The sequence below is a fragment of the Rhinolophus sinicus genome, chromosome X (genome assembly GCF_036562045.2).
Source record: "Rhinolophus sinicus isolate RSC01 chromosome X, ASM3656204v1, whole genome shotgun sequence".
NCBI lineage: Eukaryota > Metazoa > Chordata > Mammalia > Chiroptera > Rhinolophidae > Rhinolophus > Rhinolophus sinicus.
Window position 1 is genome coordinate 16,647,229 of NC_133768.1, and position 23,728 is coordinate 16,670,956.

General features: G+C 36.0%; 1 protein-coding gene across 7 annotated transcripts in view; it reads left to right on the forward strand.

Moving 5' to 3' along the window:
* The window catches only part of CNKSR2 (connector enhancer of kinase suppressor of Ras 2), a 284,901-nt gene that overhangs the window by 232,852 nt on the left and 28,321 nt on the right, over positions 1–23,728 (forward strand). For all 7 annotated transcript variants that reach the window (XM_019755412.2, XM_019755413.2, XM_019755415.2 and 4 more), the window contains 2 exons: positions 5,868–5,968; positions 8,436–8,979. In XM_019755412.2, coding sequence (XP_019610971.1) covers positions 5,868–5,968; positions 8,436–8,979 — 645 coding nt within the window. The remainder of the gene's footprint in view (positions 1–5,867; positions 5,969–8,435; positions 8,980–23,728) is intronic.

A 23,728-nucleotide genomic window follows, 5' to 3' on the forward strand; every position in this document is an offset into this window, starting at 1 on the left:
AGATAAGAAATAAACTCTCAAAATTTTCAAGTGGCTAATGTGAAGTTCTCTTCTGTTTGTTGCCGTCTCCCTGAGTCTATTTACTACAGAAGGAAAAAATTCTTAAAAATTAAAAAATCTGTAATTGGTTCTTTATATTGACTCACATCTAGGTCCTGGTGGTGAGTTGTTTCTGTTTAGTAGACTGATAGACATTTAAGTGACCTTTTATGTAAAGAGTTCAGATGAAGGATCCCTTCTTCCATAAATTATCTCATTTGGTTATGTTCTTCACTTCTGTTACTGTGTAACTCTGTGATCTTATGGAACTTGCCTTGGTAGTGACCTCAGATTTATAAAACAATGTTATGATGCAGAATTAAAATCTTAACAAAAGCTGTTGTCACCGTTCTGAAGTGGTGTCACATTTCCCAAAGAGTGTTTGCTCTATATTGCTTGGAAGCATAAATAGTTTTTTGAGAATTTTTGAGACATCCTACAGTCAACAGAATTCCACAGATTGATACACATGCAAACATAGTTCTAGTCGTGTATCCAGTGGGCATAGCCTGTTTATTGATACGGAAATTTTAAAAACCTTCTGTTTCCTCTCAGAGTACAAATGACTGACAAAACTTTGAAAAACATCTGAAAACTAAAGGTTAGTGAGATCTAAAGAAGATAACCAGATCCTAAAACTACCCTGCCAGCACATGTGTAGGGCAGGGGTCAGCAAACTTTCTGTAAGGAGCCAAATAGTAAATATTACAGGCTTTTAGGTCATAAGGTTTCTGTTGCAACTACTCAGCTCTGCTGTTACAGCACAAAAGCAGCTGTAGACACATGAAGGGGTGTGACTATGCTCCAATCAAGCTTTATTTATGGACACTGGGATTGAATTTCATATCACTTTTCACATTTTGAAAAATATTCTTCTTTTGCTTTTTTTTTGACCACTCAAAAATGTAAAAACCGTTCATGATTCACAGGCCTTAAAGAAACAGGCAGAGCACCTCATTGGCCTGCAGGCCAGAGTTTACCAACCCCTGGTTTAGAGCCATGGGCTGACGGATTAGGGGTGAGTGGAGCGGTGCAGGGTGAAGAGATAAGGCAGGGAGATTTCAAAGAAATAGCAAAACATGGTTACTGCCAATGGAAATCTATTATCTTGAGGATCTCAAAAATACACACTTGACATTGGTTAAGAAAAATTGAAGAGCAACATAAAGTAAATCAGTACTAATTTTTTGCATAATGTTCAGCTGATTAAAGAAAATTTGCTAAGTGAGTACAAATTTTTTTTAAAAGTCTGTGAAGCAGAGAGGATTAATGAAGAAATACTTGGTGGAGAAAGTGATCAGTGAGCCTGATATAAAGTCAGCAGTGGAAAGGGAGAGAAAATATTTTACTCAATATTAAATGTAGTCTAAGGCCTTCAACTAGCACTCTATGTCAAGGTGAAATAGGCACCCGTCCTGCCTAAAATTGCATTGAATTCTAGTAAAAAAGACACTCTTAGAACAATCTAGAAAGTGAAATGTAAGAAAGTACAAATCAAATGTCATGGCTTTGAGACTGGAGAGATTCCTTCCACATGGGGGGTGGGGGAAAGCTTTATGTTGGCTCTATTATCTGAACTGACTCTTTGCGGGAGGAGAAAGATGTGGAGTCAAGGAAGTAACAAAATAAAACATTCCTGGAGTAGAAGCAGCGTGGATACTTCCACAAATAATGTGGAAGCCATCTTCCTGAAATCAGTGTGCACAGGCAAACCCCAGCAAAGGCTATGAGTGTCAGGCCAGTTATTGAGCCACATTTCTTCACTGTTAAAAATTTATTCCTGACCTTCATGCTTCAACTTAATTTATAGGCCTAAAGTTGTGGTGAGAGTGCTAAAAAAAAATAAATACAAGCCTTCCTTTTCAAATTTCTTTAAAAGGTAAAGAACTGTTCTTTAAAGGTGCATGTAGATTTATTTCTGATCTTTTTTAGATGCAAGAATTAAACGCGTAGGCAATGTCCTGCTAGGAACATGAACCTATGAAAAAAATCCATATGCCTGAATAAGGAAGCTTGGATTTTTAGGCTTAACTTTTGTACTTTAGCACTTGGCATTACTTTGAAGCTGAGCGTGGTCTTGATTTTACTGAATTTCCTTTGTACTTGATATTATATACCCAAATTTCATTATGGATGAAAGAACTGCTAAGTTATATTACACGTGCAGGCTCCAAAAAGTATTCATTCCATGGATTCATGCTGCCCTGGTCTGTCATGTGAGTATATATTTCAGTGCCTACTGGAGTGTGGTAGACGATCAGAGGCAGGAGCTAATAGTTACAATTCAGGTCTCTCTTGCAACCAGAATCTCTGTAATAATTTGGACTTCCACAGAGTGTGCATTCCTCAGGCACTCTAACATAGGTCAGAAACAGATTTCCTACCTTCTGCATGAGTCGGTCTCACAGTATTCTATATAGAAAACCACTAGATGTGTGTGCCTACTCCACACTTTTATAGAGTTATTTGGCATCTCCTGAGTACCACTCTCAGGACTGGAGTTAAACTTCATACAAAATATAGCTGTTTGAGAATTGGGAATATTTCACAAAGATGCAAAGGAATAACTGCCAAATACCGTTTCTATTTAAATACTCAGTGCAGCTTAGAAGTGACTCATTGACTTAAATAAAAGTTTAGTGAATTACTGTCTGTAACTATAAAAGTGTAAAGGATATGAGGGTCTCTTTCATTCTTTGTTGTTGTACTTAGAGGAAACAGGATTACACTAAATTCTTCCAAGGTCACAATTTGGCTAATTGTCTGCGAATCATTCTTCCAGATTTTTCCAGCTTCAAGTGAGACATTCATAACACATTATTTGCAATCACATGTAAGGTCTTTGTAGAGCTTTAATCACATAAAAATGAATGAAATATCTTGTATTTCTTTGACGGTTCTAGATGAAAAAGTCAATTTTTCAAATTATCCTTTTGTATCAACATGAGAAGTAAAGTGGGTCAACTATAATTAAAAAAATAGTCATGGGGATATAAAGTACAGCATAGGGAATATAGTCAATAATATTGTAATAACTATGTACAGTGTCAGAAGGATAATAGACTTATTGGGGTTATCACTTTGTGAGGTATATAAATATCTAATCATTATGTTGTTTTGTACACCTGAAACTAATAGAAAAAAAAAGTGGAAATTTTCCTGTTCTGCTAATGGCACTGTTGATTCATGATTAGTTACTTATAAAATTGAGTAGCACTGCAAGAGACATAAAAAACATCCATTTATTTTGTGCTAAATAGATAGCTAAGAAAAATAAATTAATTTGCTCTTAGAATGAAGATCAGACTACTTTCAGCCTCTAAGCAATAGTGTGCCTGTAATTTTCCACACAAACCCAAAAAAGCCTGACTAAATTTTCTATGTAGCTTGTTCTCTGGCATTGCTCTCTCAGAGACATAAAGCTCAGTGTGAGAAATGAAGTTAATTTGCAAAGTGGTATTTCATTCTTTTCTTAGGCAACCCAAGAAAACATTTGATTGATGGCACTTTTTAATAAACCAAGAATTACATCAAATAGTGGACTAAAGTTCTTCCTGATTTAGCTGGGGGAGGGGGAGCAGGGCGGGGGAAGTAGAGAGAAACTCTCCCAAATCTGTCACTTGTCATGATAGCTGTAGCGATCTTAATAAAATGGTGATGATCATTTCCTTGTCAGTATGCTAATAATATGACCACTTGAAGTGCTAACTCCTTGAAACTCCAAGGTATTGGTGCAAAGGTCAAGGAGAAACTCAGCCAAATGCCCGTTTCTGGGAAGAGTGGGAAGAGTAAAAGCAGAGTGATCTTGGCAAGTCCACTGCTTGGAGATGGGATGTGAGGGATGCTTCATCTCTAGCAGTGACTTCCCAGTAGTATTTTATGTTCCTACAAAACTCCCCAACCCAAGCCCCAGAGCTCCAGTATTCACTTTTCATTGATGGAACTTGATACAAGAAAAAACTAATGAGTAAGAAGATGATCACCAAGCATTTATTTCCTATGTGATCTGAGTCAGACTGTCCTGGAATGCTGCTTACAAATCCACCCAAGAAGACCGGGGGTCCTAATATTTATTGAGTGTTTTCAAGGTGCAAAGACTCTTGAATATATGTTATCTTATTTAATACCCACACACACACATACACACAGTTGTGAAAGGCAGTTATTGTTGACCCCCTTTTACAGATGACAAAATAGACTCTCGGAGAGGTTAAGTAACCATCATAAGAGCACAAGGATGGTAAATGGTACAGCCAAGAAATGAACCTACATATCTGCCCAAGTATGTAGTTCATGCTTTTCCCACCAGTGTTTGCTGGGTCCATTTCTGGGCAACTACATCAGTTCGTACTTGTGGGAAACTTACTATACTGGCCATCACCAGCATGATCCAATGTAAATACCAGACATCAAATTTAGATTAACTAGTCTTTGCTTATCTTCTACTCAAAGGGAATAATTACAGTAGGAATAGAAGTTTCAGAGACCTTGTATTTTGAGGCCAAAAATATAATAATCTCCATTGCTAAAGGATTTCTATACACAGAAGCCAGAGTTACAGAGCAGCAGGAGCAGGGGTGCTTAAAGGATTATGAACGTATGTCACATTAAATATTCCCGCTGTGTCATAGAAGAGTCCCAGTGACTTAGTCCTCCAAGGTTTAGAGCAAGGCAAGCTCTTAGTTCAAATCCCACTTCTACTACTTTCTATTCAGTGTATAGTAAGTTCTCAATAGATGTTAGCTGCATTTATTAATATTAATCAGCGGCACAAAGAAAATATATACAAATATTACAATGTGGGAATTCCTGGGTGGAGAGGGCTTCCTGTAAAACTGTGCTATGATTTTTCACCAAAATCTGAATATTAGTGAAGCCTTCTGAGGCTTCTTTTGTGGTTTAGATTTTCATAAGAATAAGGAACCTTTTGTTTTAATACCTTTTCTCTTTTATCATCTGAAATTCATATACTTCTGGGCTTTTCCTTGTAAATCACGTAAAGAATTAACCAGCAGTTACAGAATGATTGAGATATTAGTGGAACAGATTCTGTTTATTGGCCTTTGTGCTGTATTTTGTTTAGTCAACTAATGTATCTCTCAGAGATTTTCCCCTTCCCTCTTGCCTGAGGTCTGCCAAGTCACTTTGTCTAGCGGCTTACATTTTCTACCCTTTTAAGTAGTTCTAGAAGTTTGGAACTGGCAACCCCCATCAGCAGATTTGCCCTTTTTCATTTGGCAAGAATCAGGGTTTTCCATGTGTTTCCAAGTAGAGGTGGGAGTATGGTGTTATAGAGATTTATGTCAGCATGATTCTGGAAACAGTGATTATTAGATAACCAGTGAATTGAAGCCAGGAAAGACATTTTAGAATGTTATTTTGGGAGCTGTTTATAACTGTAGAGGTCTATAGTAATATATGTATTGATTTTCTTTGAGTGTTCATCTTTGGGATAAAATGATACACCTGTAAAAGGCATCGTGTGACATCATTCATTAATTGAAGCTACAGAATAATTTGGTCTGGAATCTCAAACACCCTAAACCTGATTTGGCTTGTGCAGTGTCTTTTTCTTAACTCCTTAAAATTGTGGCTATGTATAATTTCCCGCTTTAAATGGAGGTTGGAATTAAGTGATTGTGCTCTTCCTTCCTCCTCAAAACCCAGCTAAAAATAAAAGTTTGTGGGTCTGGGGTAGGAGGTGCTGGGGAACAAGGTATAGCAGTGGAATTTAAACTTCCTTTCATTAACTGGTATTGTGTGTTCCTGAAAATATGTCTAGAAACATTTAATAGAATGTTGATGTATCCATGTGTGTGAATTTTCAGATTACTGGAGTGAGAGTGACAAGGAAGAAGCAGATACTCCATCAACACCCAAGCAGGACAGCCCTCCGCCCCCCTATGATACTTACCCGCGGCCTCCCTCTGTAAGTTGCCAATAGGAATGTACTTAATATAGCATCAGATTCTTTGACTTGAAACATCCCTTTGTATGTTAAACAAAATTATGTAGTAATTGCATCTCAGACCTCAGGTTTCTAACAGGGATAGAAAATAGGGAGTCTAAAAGCAATAAGGGGGAAAAATTTAAGTATACAAAGAATCGGGAGAAACAGTCACCACAGATTCCAGGCATAATATCTAACCAGTTTTATTAAGAAAACACTATTTGTGTCAGAGTAGCCTTTGTGGAAATAACAACAACAAAATTTTTTTTCTTAGTAAAAGATATAAATTGACCTTATCTATTCCACACTAATAAAGTTCATTCCTATGTCTTTTAGAAGCAACTCATACAGTTAGTATTATACAGAGGGTGCCCAAAAAATGTATGCACATTTTAAGAAAGGAAAAAACTGTATTAGAATTGTAATACTCACTATATACCGATAACAGAAGATAAATACAGGTCATGTGTATACATTTTGTGGCACCCCAGTATCTATATATAACATGATTTTAATAAGAAACGTGCTATGCAAGACATTGATATAATTCTAGGCCACTTCTCAACCTTGGCTGTGTATAAGAATCACCTCTGGAACATTTTACTTTATTTTTTTTCTTATTTATTTATTTTTAAAATTTTTTTCTTTAAAGTTTATTGGGGCAACAATTGTTAGTAAAGTTACATAGATTTCAGGTGTACAGTTCTGTAATACATTATCTATACCTCACATTGTGTGATCACCACCCAGAGTTAGTTCTCTTTCCATCACCATATATTAGACCCCATTTACCCTCTTCTAGAGCACCGTTCCCCCCTTACCCTCTGGTAACCCCTAAACTATTGTCTGTGTCTATGAGTTTTTGATTCTCATTTGTTTGTCTTGTTCGTTTGTTGTTTTCAGTTTATATACCACATATCAGTGAAATCATACGGTTCTCTGCTTTTTCTGTCTGACTTATTTCATTTAGCATTATAATCTCAAGATCCATCCTCCGTTGTGTAGTGGTTATCATGTTCACCTCACCTCTGGAATATTTTAGAAATGCAGATGCTCAGGCCCAATCTAGCCATATTAAATTGGAATATTTGGGCCTGCAAACAGCTCACTGGACTGGACTGTGAACTTTTGAGAACAGGGACCCTGTTCTATTCATCTGTACATCCCCATGACTAGCTCAGCACTGGCACTTACTTATTAAGTTCTTAATAAATATTTTTTAAATAAATGAATGGGTATTTTTGGCTAATAACTAAAAAGGAAGCCACATTTTTAATAAAAATGTTTGATAACAATGTCTCTTGCCTAAGTACAATAGGAGAAATGTGAGGAAAATGCAGAATTGTTCCGATCTGTATGCACATTTCTTTCATAAATGCTGCGGTTTACCGAGTGCAACAGAACGCAAGGATGAGCTAGAGAAATGAAATAATGAAGTCAGTGACAAGATGCAGTTTATATCATATTTTCCCTCTTTCCCTAAAACATCAAGGTCTGAATCATCCCTTTAAAATATTTATAAAAGAGGAAGAAAGGGAAACTGCAGCTTCACAAACAGCTCTTTAATCATAGCAATATGTGAATTTCAAGAAGGAAACTCTTCACATTGTTTGTAACATGTGGGAAGGTCAAGTGCCCACAGAAGATGCCAGAAAGCTGCTCCTCCTTTACCCAGAGGGGCAGCATGCACTTTCACCTCAGCCAGGCTCAGTCCCATTTGTGATGATCACATTGAACAAATCTAGCTTCTGCTGCTCTGTTAGCCCCCAGAGCTAGTGTGAGGCTTGTCCAACTAGCCAGTAGCTGTCCCTGCAAGTCTTCTGCAGCATTCACTTGATGCCAGTCCTTTCTCTTTGGTTGTGCTTTATACTGGAACATACAGTCCCAAACTTTAAATTCCGGGAATAAAAATGTTTAATTTTTCTTTTGTATTTATGTACCCTGGAGTGCTTGTGCTCCAGGCAAATGCCAGTACCCATCAGGATATAATCTCATGCATGTTTAACTCTAGAAAGTGCCACAGAATTGACAAGACCGTAAGAAAGCTTTTCCGTGGCACCCATAGGAGCAGAATTCACCTGTGAAGAAGAGGAAGGTTCTATCCGATTATAGGCACTTTGTTCTCACATCCCAAAGCCTCTCTCGTCACTCTCATCCCCTAATGCCATAAAATCTAGAAATATGAATTTGGCAGCAATTCTTCAGGATTTCAAATGAGTAGAGATTTTAAAACCTTGGATTTTTTTTTTTAGTTGCTGAATATTTCTTATATAACCACATTTTGTTATACTTTCATTGTAAAATTTTGCATGTCAGACTTTTCACGAGAGCCTGGTATAGCTGCATTTCAATACATCTACATCTCAGTCCTGTTAAATGTCAGCTGGGGCCTAACTTTGGGATGTCTTTGGGTGTGTGGAGACTGACTGGAGGCTCCTTTCCACAGATGAGTTGCGCCAGTCCTTACGTGGAAGCAAAGCACAGCCGGCTCTCCTCCACAGAGACCTCTCAGTCTCAGTCCTCCCATGAGGAATTCCGTCAGGAAGTGACTGGGAGCAGTGCCGTGTCGCCCATTCGCAAGACAGCCAGCCAACGCCGCTCCTGGCAGGATTTAATTGAGACGCCCCTGACAAGCTCAGGATTACACTATCTTCAGACTCTGCCCTTGGAGGATTCTGTCTTCTCTGACTCGGCGGCCATCTCCCCAGAGCACAGGCGGCAGTCCACCCTGCCCACTCAGAAGTGCCACCTCCAGGATCACTATGGGCCATACCCCTTAGCCGAGAGCGAGAGGATGCAAGTGTTAAATGGAAATGGAGGCAAGCCTCGAAGTTTCACTCTGCCTCGAGATAGCGGCTTCAACCACTGCTGTCTGAACGCCCCGGTTAGTGCCTGTGACCCCCAGGATGACGTGCAGCCCACAGAAGTGGAGGAAGAGGAGGAGGAGGAGGAGGAAGGGGAGGCCGCAGGGGAAAGCTCGGGAGACAAAAGTAAGTATGCTCATGGACGCTCTCAGCTGTGCACTCTCCTAACCTTTCCGACTGCTCGTTTTGAGAAAACAGCATTCTGTTTCCCTTTTTGCTTCAAATAATACCCTTGCTCCATAGGAAGTCAGGTATCCCTTGGTGTCCTACTTCCAGAACTTAAGTAACTTAGAGGAAAAAAGATGAGTGATGAAGCTCATATCCCAGGACACCCATTACTAGAGCAAATAACGTTTTTTTCCAATTACCCATTTGCCTTTTAAGGTTAATGGTATTCATTTCTTCTTCTTCCTCCTCTTATCCACTTGTTCTCACTTGCATGCATCCTCCCTTTGGTCCACAGTTGTTGCCCCCTGAATTTGGGTTAAGAAACTATAAGTCAAGCAGGGTGTTAGCAGAACCTTGGTTGAAAAAGTAAGTGAACACACACACACACACACACACACACACACACACACACACACTCCCTAAAAATCCAGGAGTTTTTCCAAGAAGAAATCTCACACAGTATTTCTATCAACTCCAAATAGCCAAATTTATATCTAGGAACCAATTTTCCAAAAGCATCCATTTACTTTCTTAGTTTTTATATTGGTTGCAAAATTCAGTTTATGTGAATCAACTCTTAAGAGAGAGAAGTCAATTAAGTACACTCTGTCTTTTGGGAATTAAGAATATGTTTCCTAGTTCTCAAGTTCTTAATCCGACATGCCATACGAAGCATCTGTTTACAATTAATGTGATACACCAGTTCAGAAACCTAGGCTACTTTAAGGGATAGGCTATAATTCAGCTTAATTTTACTTAGAAAGAAAATCTAGGTCTGGCTATAAATCCTGAATGTTAAATACAAAAATATTATAGAAGGAATAATGTGAAAATATTTGCATCTCTTTATTCAAAATGAAGCCTCGGCCAGTTAGTACACATGACCTAAGCCAATATGGATGAAACCACAGTTACTGCTTTCGTCCAACTAAGGCGTTACACTTCTCTTTTTAAAGAATGCAAAGAGCCCGTTTTGTGAGTGTACAAGACTTTGATTATGGGATATAGTTGTGTAAGTTCTTCGTTACAACTGGAAACGACTTAAAGCTCACTGGTTACCAGCAGGCCAGGAGCCTCATGTCGATGTCAAGTTTGGCTCATTTAAAATGAGGGTCATTTTGGCAATTATTAACAAGAAAATATAGTGGACTTCCTTATATGGTATGGATCTTCATTGCAATATTGAATGGGAATTAAATTATAACCTACCACCAAAATATAAATTGCTGATAATAAAATTCATGTTAAACTAGTTTTTATGTAAAGTATACTTTAGCATAAACACCATGAGCAGCATTATAAAAGGTATACTGTTGGTGCAGGAAAGGTAACTACCATCTATTATCTGCCATGCCTTTCTAACATTCCCATTTATTAGAGATTATGGAAAAGTCTTGTGGAAGAAATATCTAGGAGCTATGTTAGGATGTTAGGCCTCTGTAGGAGTTCTGGCGAGCATGAGAATACATTTTTAACGTGATGATTATCAAAATTATGAAGTTGTTTTCTAAAATTTAACTAAAGATGAGTTATAAACTTCATTTCGATGTCATCCGGGTACTACAAACTGCTATGAGTAAGTATATGAGGTTTGTTCAGTATTCTACAGACATATTGGGGAAATTACTTCATCTCTGCAATTTTAAACTCAGTTGTGTTGAAATTAGGTACAGCCCTCTGAAATAGAGAATTCTGTTCAGGAAACGTTCCATCATTCCCACAGGTAGAAGTCATTGATGCTGTCTTTGTCGATTAAGCTAGATACTCAGCAGTTCCTCCTGGTCATTGTGTAAGGGAGGACTAGAATGCAGACAGCAGGTCCCAGGACCTGAGAAGAAAGCCCGGGCTCTGTGCTCGCCCTTCCTTCAGGCTCCAGTAGCCCACAGACCGTCTCTAGGTAGATGGCTTTCAAATTTTTTTCTTCTAGTGTCACTCCCTTTTTTTTTTTTTTTTTTTGCTGTTTTGTTGATTGGATTTATTTGTAGCCATATTGATGCACTCCTAAGCCGGTGAGTTTTTCCTTCAGGTTCCCAAATGAGCCGAGTGGGCAGTTAATTTGATGCATTCCATCCTTTTCAGTGGGCTCTCTCTTTGTGGAGTAGTTGTGATGAGGCAGAGCGGCCCTAGGAAGTGTGTTAGTAAATTTGGTATTACACATGTAGTCTTTACGGTTCAATATTGTGGGGCAGGCAGTTCATGCTATTTCAGTCAGCTCTGCTTCACTAAAGGTGGCCGTGCACTATCTTTAAGGGCCCCATTTCTTTCTGGTTACTTTTCCATAAATCCTGCCACTTGATGTTTCAATGTCCTTCAAACCATTCTCAACAGAGCAATGCTTTTTCTGCCTAGAACATGGTTCTCATTGAATGGAATGTATATCCGTCTCCCTAATGATGGTTTTTCTGCATTACTGTTTCTAATATTTAGGACTGTGCAATTTGATAAACACTTCATTTGGGAAACATCATCTCTAAAATCAGTGTACTATTCAAAAAAATCCTTAAGGTCCACTTAAGGGGTGTCGTGTTCATGACTGCTCTGGGTTGGCCATTAGGAATAAGTATTCCAGGCTGCTTATTCAAATCAAGCTGCTTGGTGTTATGATGTCAACAGAATAAAAACTACACCAGGGAAAGAAGCCGTGGCCATCCCATCAGCCTCAGACATACGACATACCCTCTGATACGGAGCATTCACTATGCTATTGCCCGGGTCAGCAGGCAATCGTGTTTGTTAACTGTCCTGCTCGAGGCCAGCATTCAATTTGACCTACTAAAGTGAATTTGCACTAATCAAGTACAGACCTGCAGAGGAAATACATCTCCAGCTCCAAACGTATTTCTCAATTTGCCAAGAAATTAAAAATAGGAAATGTCAGGAGAGTAGGCAGAAGGAGTAATGGAAAAAAACATGAAAATATAGCCTGTTTTCAGTTTTAAGGGTGAAAAATTGTCATCAACCAGACCCCTTTCTTATCATTTATATTTACCGTAAATTTCTATAATGTATATTATATAGTGCTTACGAGTTTACAAAGCAATCTAAGAAGTAAGATGTACGTAAATCTGACACCTAAATGGTTGTTTCAGTTTCCTTATAGATGTGGAATGTGGCCCTGTTTATGAAGTGTAAATTTAGCCTTCTTTAGAACAGACTTCAATCTGTGTTCTCATGATTGAACTACCTTTTGTCTTATTTTTCAATTCAGTTTTTAACTGAGTCACACTGATTTTTCTGAGGCTGAACTCATTTTAGTCTAAAATGGATTGTACTGAAAGTACACAGATGAGACCTATCTTGTTTTCCTTTGACAGGAAAAGTCAGGTGGCATATTAATTATCCTGACCTACTTCATTGGCATTTGGGAGAAGACAAGTAATTTCCTATTATCCCAATTAGCAGTTTCGAAGCTTACTGAGGTGTGGGCCTTCTAATACTTCAGTTAAATTACATTATAAATTATGTCAGTCTATGCAACTTTCAAGGAGTGTAAATCATAAAAGTGTGGGACAAAATATAAAGATATATTTCATTCAGAAATCACCTGCTGTAACACTAAAATACTGTTTTGGTTAATGCAGCTTGAAGTCTGCTTGAAATAGTTCTCTTTCCTTCGCCATACTAGGCAATTTAGAGGAGTTTTTCAAAAGCTTTATCCCTTAATCCTGCTGATTTCCCTCCTGGCAGTTATAAGAGTACTCTTTATTAGCCGTACATTCTTGATGGCTCTGTATACTCAATGAAGTTATAATGTGCTCCTTCTCATTGTCTTAGAGATAACCTACCAGTATTCTCACTTAATTTACACATTTATTAGCTTGATCTTAGAAACCTAATGCAAAACCTAGGCGGTTTTTTTGTTGTTGTTGTTGTTGTTTGGTGGGGGGATAGTGGGTGGAGGGTGGATAAAATCTGTTACCTTGTAGCTACAATACACATCAGGTTATCTGGTCAAAATATGTATTGATGCTTTCAAAATGAGATCTGCTGAGAAATGTGTTTTAAAGTTGTTGTTTTTTAATCTAACATCCTTTGCACACCATTGGTAACTTAAGAGCTGCACAAAATATGCAGCTCATTGGCCTAATATTTTAAATTACCTAAGCAGAGAGACTAGATAATGACTCTCAACACAGTGCAGAAAAAAGATAAATTAATCCTCTTCAGTCATTTTAAGAGTCCTAGAGTAATTTCCTGAAGAGTTTCTAAATGCCATGAATCTTATTTTTAAGAACATTCAGATAGGAAGTGTGTGGGCAAGGGGAAGATATTCCCAGAGTATCAAATTGTGTTACAGGGGGAAAAGGAGCAAGTTGAAAATAAAGAAAAAGGTTGCAGTACTTTTTACTGTTTTATTTATTTTCAAGATGAATTATGCACAAACACGACGAATTTGGAACTGCATTATCATCAATAATATCTTAAATTATAGTTCGGATCTAAAGGGAATAGGTGGAAAAGATATATAAACAATGTGAATAAAAAGACGTACATTAAAGTCAGAGGAAGAATAGCAAAGAACCTTAAATATGTCACTTCTGTGAAGTTTAAGGGCATCGTTCTTGACTGGTTATGTAACAAATGCATATAAAGAAAGAACACAGAAAAATCTAGAAAGTAATAAACAAATATTCTCTTAATACCATATTGTCTGATTTTTGAATAAAGACTGTTAGGCAGACATAAAACACTAAAGATTAGTCTAGCCATAATTTTAATGTTGGTTATAGGTTGGATTTTTCATCACACCTCCATTCTTTTGGCTTAAATAATGAGGAAAAGTTATCTTAATTTACAGAAACTTCAGAGGTGAGTTGTTCTGGAGTGAATTTCATGGTTCTGCAGTGTCAGGACTCTCAGTTAACCTTTCTGTAATGCCAACAGCTCCAGGCATCACTTCTTATGAGCTAGCATCCAAAGACCAGGCTGTATCTTTTGTCCTTTCTAGGAGATCAAGGAAAACTTCCTGGATCCTTCCAGCAGACTTAGCCCCAGATTTCATTGGATAAGGTTCCACCACTTGCCCATGCCTAAAAACAAGGGAAATGGAAAGATTCTAAATAGTTTAGACTAACCTTGATTTGTTTTTAAGACCATAAAGAAATGTATCAAACTGCTTATCATTGCTATCTGCATGATCCTTTTCTATCATATGTTATGTCCTCAAATAATTTGTTCTTGAAAAAATGTAAGCAAACACATACCCCAGATCACATCGTGTCATTTAAAAGTCTTGGCATTAACGAAATGTTAGATATCTAAAAGGGGATAAACATTACATAACGGAATATATTGCTAGTTAGATATAATTACTATTGACTTTTGGAATTAATAAGAATGTTTTCCTATAAACACTTAAGTGATAAGAACTTAGAATACAGTTTGTGGAGATATTCCTCAGCTCAAATCCTTGCTTTGTCACTCTACTACTTGCAAGTGGTAGGATTGATTAAGTTATTTAACACATCTAGACCTCAGGGTCTTCATTGTTAAATATTGTGGTAACAGTATTTATGAGGTTGTATGAGGATTAAATGATGTAATGCCAGAAGGCATTTAGTTTCCATATCTGACACTGTAAATCTGTCCAATAAATGTTTTATAATTATGTAATTTATGTAGATTTTATGCAGATTTGGGTTTAGGCAATGAGGGCAATTACAGTACTTAAATAGTGAATTAATCCTGGCAAACCTCACTAAATAACATGTACCTGACTACATGACCTAACTTTGTTCAGTTCCAGCTATTGAGTTGAACCAAATGCTGTTTTTGTAGGTTAAATGATGAAATATCAGCAATTTTGTATATTTCAACATAATATATTAGCCGTGTTCTAGGAGCTAAAATAAAAATGTCCCTCATTTCACATTCTTATCACTCACTGCTCCTTTTCCTTTGATATTGGACATTTGGGAACTCCAAAGAAACCTTGTATTCCAAATAGCACTAACCTTATCGTATACCGGGGGTGCCAAAAATATATATACACATGACTTGTATTCATCTTCTGTTATCGGTATATATTGAGTATTGCAATTTTAATACAGTTTTTTCCTTTCTTAAAATGTGTATACATTTTTTTGGCACCCTCTGTATATTTGTATATTTATAGATCTTGCCATTCGGGTCTCAGTTCAAATATTTTCCCCTCAGAGAGTCCTACCCTGACAACCCAATCTGACTCAAATGCCTCCCTCCCACCACCACCAATACCATTCATCCTCTGGTATGTAACACTGCTTTATATGCTTCACAGCTTTATCACTATGAATATAATATTAAATATTGTACACTGATTGATTTTCCATCTCTACCCACCAGACTATAAGTTTCTTATACCTGTCTTTTACACCCAGTGCCTAAGGTAGCATATAACCCACAGTAAGCCAGGTACTATTAGATGAATGAATGACTGAGTGAGTGAATGAATAAATAATAGCTAACCCCTTTTGCCACCAATTCTTTTTTATTTTATTACATAATAGTTAGAGGTAAAGTTATTGTTTGATCCATTGTGTGACAGAAAACAGGAATCAAAACATTACAAAATTCTTCATTTGGGGTATATTGTAAAGGGAAAGACAGGCCTGCATGCGCTCAGCATACGCTCTTCATGGTGGGCGCCACAAAGCTGGGATGCTAATAACTGGAATTACTGCTCTTCCTATTATGGCTCATTTATGTAAGTCACCTTCTCTATTGTTGAAACCATTTTCTTCCTACCTGTTTTACTCCCATTTGAAAGATGAAGGCCACAAAAATATGACATGTGAGATAACCAGTTCCTTGTTAGAAACCAGCTCTTCCAGCACACCTAAGCAGATGTTTTCATTTTCCCTACCAAAACCTGTTGCGGCCTATGGAAGGAAGGCTGACTCCCTTGGACGTCTCCCATTACCTAGCTTCATCCTGATTCGTTTGTAAAAACTGTTGAAATTGCAACCTGTACTTTAGTGAATAACTAGTAGTCCCACATCAGCCAAGAAAATAATCTCAGGAATTTTAATAAGTAATGAAGCCCGATTTAAATGGCAAAAGAATGAATTATGGATGCTACAGAGTCACCTAGCAGAAGATGTGGCCAGATAAGAATTAAAGCTCATGTAAAAGGATAACAACCCCTCACCAGTATAGGTAAGACAAGTTATGATTTACAATTTGTTTTACCAAGAAAGATGATTGGGTTCAGCTATAATATTACTTGTTACTATTTTCACACATCAAAAAAGCATACCAATTTTCTTCAGGTCATTAACAGAGCATATTGTCAATTTCTCAGTGGAATACTTTCTAGTTTATTTTATGAGGACCTGTCCTGCTCTGTCTCCTTTTACCTTGGTCACCCTTGCCAGAGAAAATTGAAGGTCACAAATGCCTCCTTTTTTCCCTCTGCATTTGAAATCCACCTCCTGTGGTTACAAACTGCTAAAAGATGGTAGATTAAAACATAATAAGATTGTTCCATAAAACATACCTTGGAAGTTTGTAATTCCCCTACACATTATTCTTTTGTTGTTTAATTGAAAAGTAGCAACTTGCTTATTGTTGAATGAATGAATGAATGAATGAAAAAAACAATGATGAACATAAAAAGCAACCTTCTCTCCTTTTTACTTTCCAGAGGTAAGTTCTGTGAAAAGTTAAGATTTTAAAATTTAATTCTTGTATGAATTTGTTTTCCTCATATATCTTTTTCCTGTAACTCAATATGAATAGGGAGGTGAAGTGTGGTTTAGTTGGCTTTCAGTGAGAGTTTTTTCTCTGAAATATTTTTGATGTGACCTTAGTTTATAATACAAGCAATAGCCTTGTGAGATAACTTACACATCCCCTCAGAACCCAGCATATATCACCCTAGAAAACGCAGCAGTGACCTGTTGGCCCTTTAAAAAATGGTAGAAGGAGAAATGTGAAAAGAAAGAAATAATAAAGTCTGTACGTGCATCTGTACACCCCACACACTCACACCCCCATACTCATATATCAGAAGCTCCTTGCCTACCTGCCTCACGCCTTGGTGCCATATGGCTTTTCCCCAGCCTTCTTTCTGGAGGGCTTCCAATAATGTCAGCTTATCCTGAAAACAGCTAAGTCAGGGCCAGCCAGATAAAAAATATAGCGAGTCTAGCCTCCAAAAGCCAGAATGCAGAATTCACATATGGACTTCCAAACCACTGCATCTGGTGGTCAGTTTACCTGTGGCTTTTGACTTCAAGTTATAAAACACTAAACCTTCTACTAAGCTATCTCCCTGACTTATTTTTTCCAGTTCTCTCACAAGTTCCATTCTCCTGGCCTCTCAGACTTTCCTATGTTTAGCCATAGGCACATCTTAGCCCTAATATGTGGTCTTAATAGCTCAATCTATTAGATTCTGAAACTTTTCCTTTAATGGAAAAATACTCTCATCAATATGTCATCTGATAAGGAAAAAGTGACCGGTACTATATATTTGAAGTACAAAAGCAACAGTTGTTCATAAAAAAATATTTTAATATTTAAACCTCATACTTGAGAACTTCTAGAACGTTCTTGTCTCAGGAATACAATATGACAATTTCATATGTATTTGTTTCTTTTACAAAGATAAAGTATGCCAATAAAATCAACTTTCTGGGTTATTGCACAGAAGTTGTAGAATAGTAATAAAATAAGGGTGACAGTTATTAAACTCATTGATTCATATCAAAGCTACAAATTATTTAACAGTCTTAGTCATGGATTCCCTAACATTTCAATGTCTAGATTTACCCTACTGAAAGGTTAAGTGAACCTCCATATTGTACTTTTGGTTTTCTGTATCAGTATATAATCCTTAGTTTTAAGCATGTATTCATTCACTCGTATTCATTCAATGGACATATATTATTTATTTAATATATGTTAAGAGTATATACCTCTTCCATAAGTGTACATACAACAAAAATTTGTAAATTATCTTTGAGAAATAAAAAAGATCTTTCTTCCTGAAAACATGAAACAGAGCAAATAATTCAAAGTATGCAGCATCTTTGCTACCTTGTGCCTATAATTTTCTCTAATAATCAATTTATAATATTATAAAAATGTTTCTTTGAGAGATGGTACAAGATATGTTCATTTTTTTTTAGATCTTTAAAAGCTGGCATTTATTGAGTGCTTATTGCATGCCAGTCACTATCTATTGCCCTACATAGGTGATATTATTTTTTCTATGCTTTTTAATTAAAGTTTATTGGGGTGACAATTGTTAGTAAAGTTACATAGATATGTTCAATTTAAGGTACTTATCACTTCTGCAAAATTTATAAAACTGGTTAAAATTAGATGAGGTCACTTTTAGAGCTATTTCTGATTTGGCTCATTCCTAAAACATTATGGTTGAGGAAAATGCCTTCTGATTACTCAGCTGTACTGATTAACACAAATCAGATGTCTAATAATCTTAATTAATTTGTACTATAAAATTAGGAAGTATCTTCTCAATCATCAAAGAAATATTACTCTATGGTCAGCATATTATATTGGCCATACTATTATACTGACATAATATACTGACCATAGATTAGTATTTCTTTTTAGATTACTATTTCTTGGTGATTGAGAAGACACTTCCTAATTTTATAGTACAACTGATACAGAATTTGATTATCAGAAAAACCTATTAATATTAACAAAGTGTCAAATACAGAAAATTATACTGTATTTTGAATGTCTATTTTAGGGAGATTGAACCTTAACATTTTAAAGAGTTTTTTACTTTTTTTCACATTTATAATCCCTAGTCTTCCATGATTTTGAACCTGATATTTTTATTGTGCTATTTCTCTTTTGATAAATAATTCATAGAGTATATTGATTTAATGCCTAAGATCTATTTAAGATCTCCAAAATTTTTCATCCATTATTTTATTGGTTCCTGTAGCTCTAATTTTTTCCTTAAATTGTTGTTGTTGTTGGCCTAATTTAGAGTCTATTCTATAAAATATGAAATGTATATTTTAAAGCACTCATTAACTTTAGGATTCTTGGTGGGAGAAAATAGCCCATAACTTCGATATCACTAAACTTAAACTTTATACCTTTTCCTCCAAGCATCTCTGCTGTTTTCTTTAACAATGCCAACACACAGGGGGTTTCATGCCTTTTCTAAAGAGAACAGGAAGGAGGGACAGCTTGGAATCAGTGTGGCTTTAATACAACCCTTCTGCCAACTCTGACAGTAGTAAGCCCCACCCCTCACTGGGTACTCTATTGTCTTCTTACGCCCTATGTAGTTGGGCAGCCATCTCTTGATTTAGCATCCTGGCTTGTAAGTCTCATGATGATCTTTTATTAGCCTAATTAGAAGGATTGTGCCTCAGCACTGGAGATAGGAAAGATGTTTACCATTCCAAAAATAATTGTGTACAGATGCTGAATATCTTTGCTGAATAATTAATCAAAAACTTAACCTTAACTTTGAATGCTTCTTTAAATACATAGCACCTTTTTTTGTATGTGTTACCATGGGTGGTCTCTCTCTGGTAAATACTATATTGAAAATTCTTTATATTAAGGTAAACAATTCATTTAATAGATAAATTGTTTCTTATTGGAGTAGGCATACAACGTGTGCCATGCTGTATGTAAATGTGCATAATAATTAGCCATCTCACCATAGAACTCAGAGTTTTAAATATTCAGCTTCCCACGTAACACAGAAATACCTTTTATATATTTGAAAAATTCTTACTGAGACTCCACTTGAGTATTTTTGGGACTCAGAGCCTACTGCCCCCAAAGACAGGGCATTCCATGTTAGGGAGCTCTAATTAAAAAGTTTTTCCTTAAAAAAAAAGTTCTTCCTTGTATTGATACAAAAGCTGACTTCTTATCAATTTTCTACTTATTATGCATCTTGACATTGCAAATTAGAAAAATCCAGAACAAGTATTTGAAAGGCTGACATGTAGAAGAGGGATAAGATAGTCTTGACGTTCCAGAGAATATAATACATAGAAGGTACAAGGAGTCTGATTTTAGATTGATATGAGAGAAAACATTCCAGTGATTACATTTGCCCATGAGTGGAATTAATGACCTTGTCAGTTTAGTGGACTCCCTATTACACAGTGTTTAAGAAGCGGCTGAAACTCAGCTGCTAGTCAGGGCTTCTTGAGCTACTGGGATAGTTCACCTTGATGGCTCTTCTAACTCGTAAGGTTTTATGGTACTCTTCAGAATAATGGCTTCACCTTTGCTCTCATGCTTTGCACATTTACATCTCTAAAACTATACAATGGAATTGTGGTATCAAACATAATTTGTGTTTTCTCATCTCTGAGATGGATACATATAATCACCTTAACTTTATACTTACCCGTATGTCATGAGTTCTAGATAACTCACTGTCCTGGTTACCCTCATCTGTACACCTTGTTTCTTTTTAGTGTCCCCATGTCAAGTATATTGGAACTGTTAGAGTGATGTAAACACCATGCTTTTGTTTACATGATTACATTAGTTTTAACCTAACCACTGTTGGCTCATATAATGCTTTAATGTTACCAAGTCATAAATAGCATCCCACACTTACTTATTTTTTAACCCAAATGCAACTTTTTATGTTTATTTCTGTTAAACTTTTAACTTCTCATGTTTTACCCAGCAGTATTCAATCCTGTTAAGAAAGTTTGGCGTCTCAGTTTTATCATCTATTAATATCAATCACCCTTCTTATTATTAAATAACCTTCCAATGTTCTAAGCATCCTTTCTATTTTTCACTGCTTCATTGATTAAGGAGAGAACATTTTTAAAGAAAACATTTTAAAGAAGAAAAGAGCAAGGACAGAGCTTTACAGCATTCAATCTGGAATTTTATACGTTAATTTCATTCAGCCATTCGAAGTCCTTATCTGGATTCACCTAATGGTAATACCATTCAGTTCATATTACAGTACTTTATTCATAAGGATATCATGCAAAATTTCATCATATGCAAGACACACTGCCCTTGGCTTTCCTCTTATTTCCCAACCTAGAGATACTGTCCAGAAAAAAAAATAGCCATTTTAAAATGCTTCCTTTTTATTGAATCCATTTTGGTCCTTCAGTTGAAATTTAAAAATGAAACTCCTCCCAATCATAATCTATTCTAAAACTTTACTACGTACCTTTATCAGGTTTATCATTGTGTTCTCTGTAGAACCCATGCTGGCTTTGTTTGTTTGAATAACAGAACTCGCTCTTGAAGCAGTAAGTCTCAAGGCATTCTGCCAGTGGCCCTAAGCTAATTTCCAAAAAGTTTGTTCAGTTCCTAAGATTGTTCTACTGGTTCACTGAGACCACAAAGTGAGTCTTAGTAGTCCTTTATTTCAAAAAGCATTTAGTTTTTTAATTTCTTAGTGTGAAGACTCTTCTCTTTGTAGGAAAAGCCTAAAATATCAGTTTTCTTTTGTCATTTATTTTTTCTTTAAAAAATTTTTTAAGAAAGCTCTTTCTATCTTCAGTTTTTTCACAAGCCTCAGCTGAACATTTGCCTTTCTGGCATTCTTGTTACAAGCAGTTAGTATTATTTTTGCTTGTTCATTTCTAGTATCCTCTTCTTCCATCTTTTATAGAAATCCTCCTTAAACTAAAGCTTTTTCTAAGGAATTTCCTTGTAATACAAGGCCCTCAGTTGCATTTCCTTTCCCTCTCTCATCAGGACACTTTACATTTGGATTACAAGAATTTCATTTTTAAAAAACTATTGATCATTGAAAAATCATATTTGTCTGGCTAAAGTTTTTAAAATCATATTTCTTATCATCTAAGGTCCATATCTGATTGTTTTCTCTCCTTGCCACTAAGCAAAAACAAAATTACAAAGTTTCTTCTAGTCCCCTTCATAGCTAGAGTACCACTTAGTTCTTCGGTGTTGTTTAGTGTTAGGTCTCAAATAGATTCTACTTATTTCTTTATATTTTTGAGACATGAGATTATCAGGGTTTTAATGCACGCAGCAATTACTTACATGTATTAATCTCATTTTAAATGCATTAAATCCTGTAGTTAGTATATTGGCGACAAGCAAAAAGTATTGGACCTCAGGGTATATCATGTTATATTTTTTTGTCTTCATAAGGTTTCATAGAAACGGATCCACCAGCTTTTGTTCTGAAAATAATAGGAAGACTGGAACAACGAAAATTAGGTGACTTCATTATGACAGTTTGCAAGATTTTGATCCTTTGTTCTTGCATCCCTCAATAAATACCAGAATGTACCAGGATAGAGTATTAGAGCCATACAGACCTTGGCTGTTTACAGAATCTAGTAAGGGTAAGAAAATAAGAATACCAAAAATTTCTAGTAACTTATTTTTTTTTAGACTGGAGTCCTGTCTGTGATCAGCCATATTCCTTGATTAATTCCATTCAGTGGTTCCTAAGAATTACCATTTCTATACTGTAACCCAACTCACATTTCCTATAAACTATAGTTTCAAATTATAGGAACAATTTGCATTCAAACTTCTTTGTGATAAGCCCTTTTCTATAAAACAATAATGTCTTGGTAGTAAAAAGCTATACTACCAATTTCTGCTCTAAAAAGCTAATGGGATGACTTTTGAGTATTTCCGCTTATTAGATTATCTTGTTATAATGTATCCAGTGCTAGATATGTGCTACCTGTCCATAAAAGACAAGGTTATTTCTTGAAGGTGTTCCCTTTTATTATAATTTTTGGGTAATGCACGGTAAGATTTCATAATGTATGATGTAATGAAAAGTAGTGGTAAGCTACACTATCCATGTTCCTTGAGTTTTTCACACAACCAATGATATACCTCTCCCAACTCAATAATTAGCCTAGCTGATGGTAGAAACAAACTAGAGTTAGCCCTTCAAAAATGACTTGCCTATAATTCACTGAGCATGTGTGTATTAAACAAGGTGTATAACATGTACTTCATTGTCATGGAGTTAAGACTAAATAAATATTAAATAAATATTTTGGGGATTTATAGCTTAAAAATACTGCATACTGTTGGAAGAAGAAAGACATGGGTGTCCAAAAATTGGTTTCTGATCAATTATAATATGGAGAATAAAAAAGAATGGGATAACTATTCTCTGATAATTCCAGCTAAAATTTAGCAATTCCACCTATTATTTTCAGCAGTGAGTTTATAAGTGACTCTCAGGTTTTTGGAGTTTAATAAATATACCCAGCAATGATAATGCAACAGCCAAATTACTCACACATGAATGACTCACTGTTTAAGGATCAATAATATTTCTGCTGGGGCATCAAATCACAATCTTCAATTTCTGAAATGTGTAAGGAAGTCCTATGCATTGCTGAAATTCAGAACTATCTTTTTAGTATATTGAGATGATTACATCAAACTAGGAACTTCAAGCCAGTTAACAAATTTTTTTTTCTTTACAAAATACAGAGCTATTCTATTTCATTCCGTGTCTTAAGTTTAAAGAAAGAGACGGAAAAAAATACATAATTCAGTTTGTTTTTCTTGACAATCATCAAAAGCTTGCAGGGCTTGATTATCATCCTAAAGGTTAATCATAAAAGCAATCATAAACCAGATGTTTTTAACAGGTCATATATCTTGCTAGTGACTAAAAACTCAAGAATATTTTTTTTGTATTTGCAATTGAGGTTAGTGGAGTTAAAATGATAATTGTGCCTATAAAGTTATAAATTTTATGGCTAAAGAATGAGGAGCAATGTGGAAT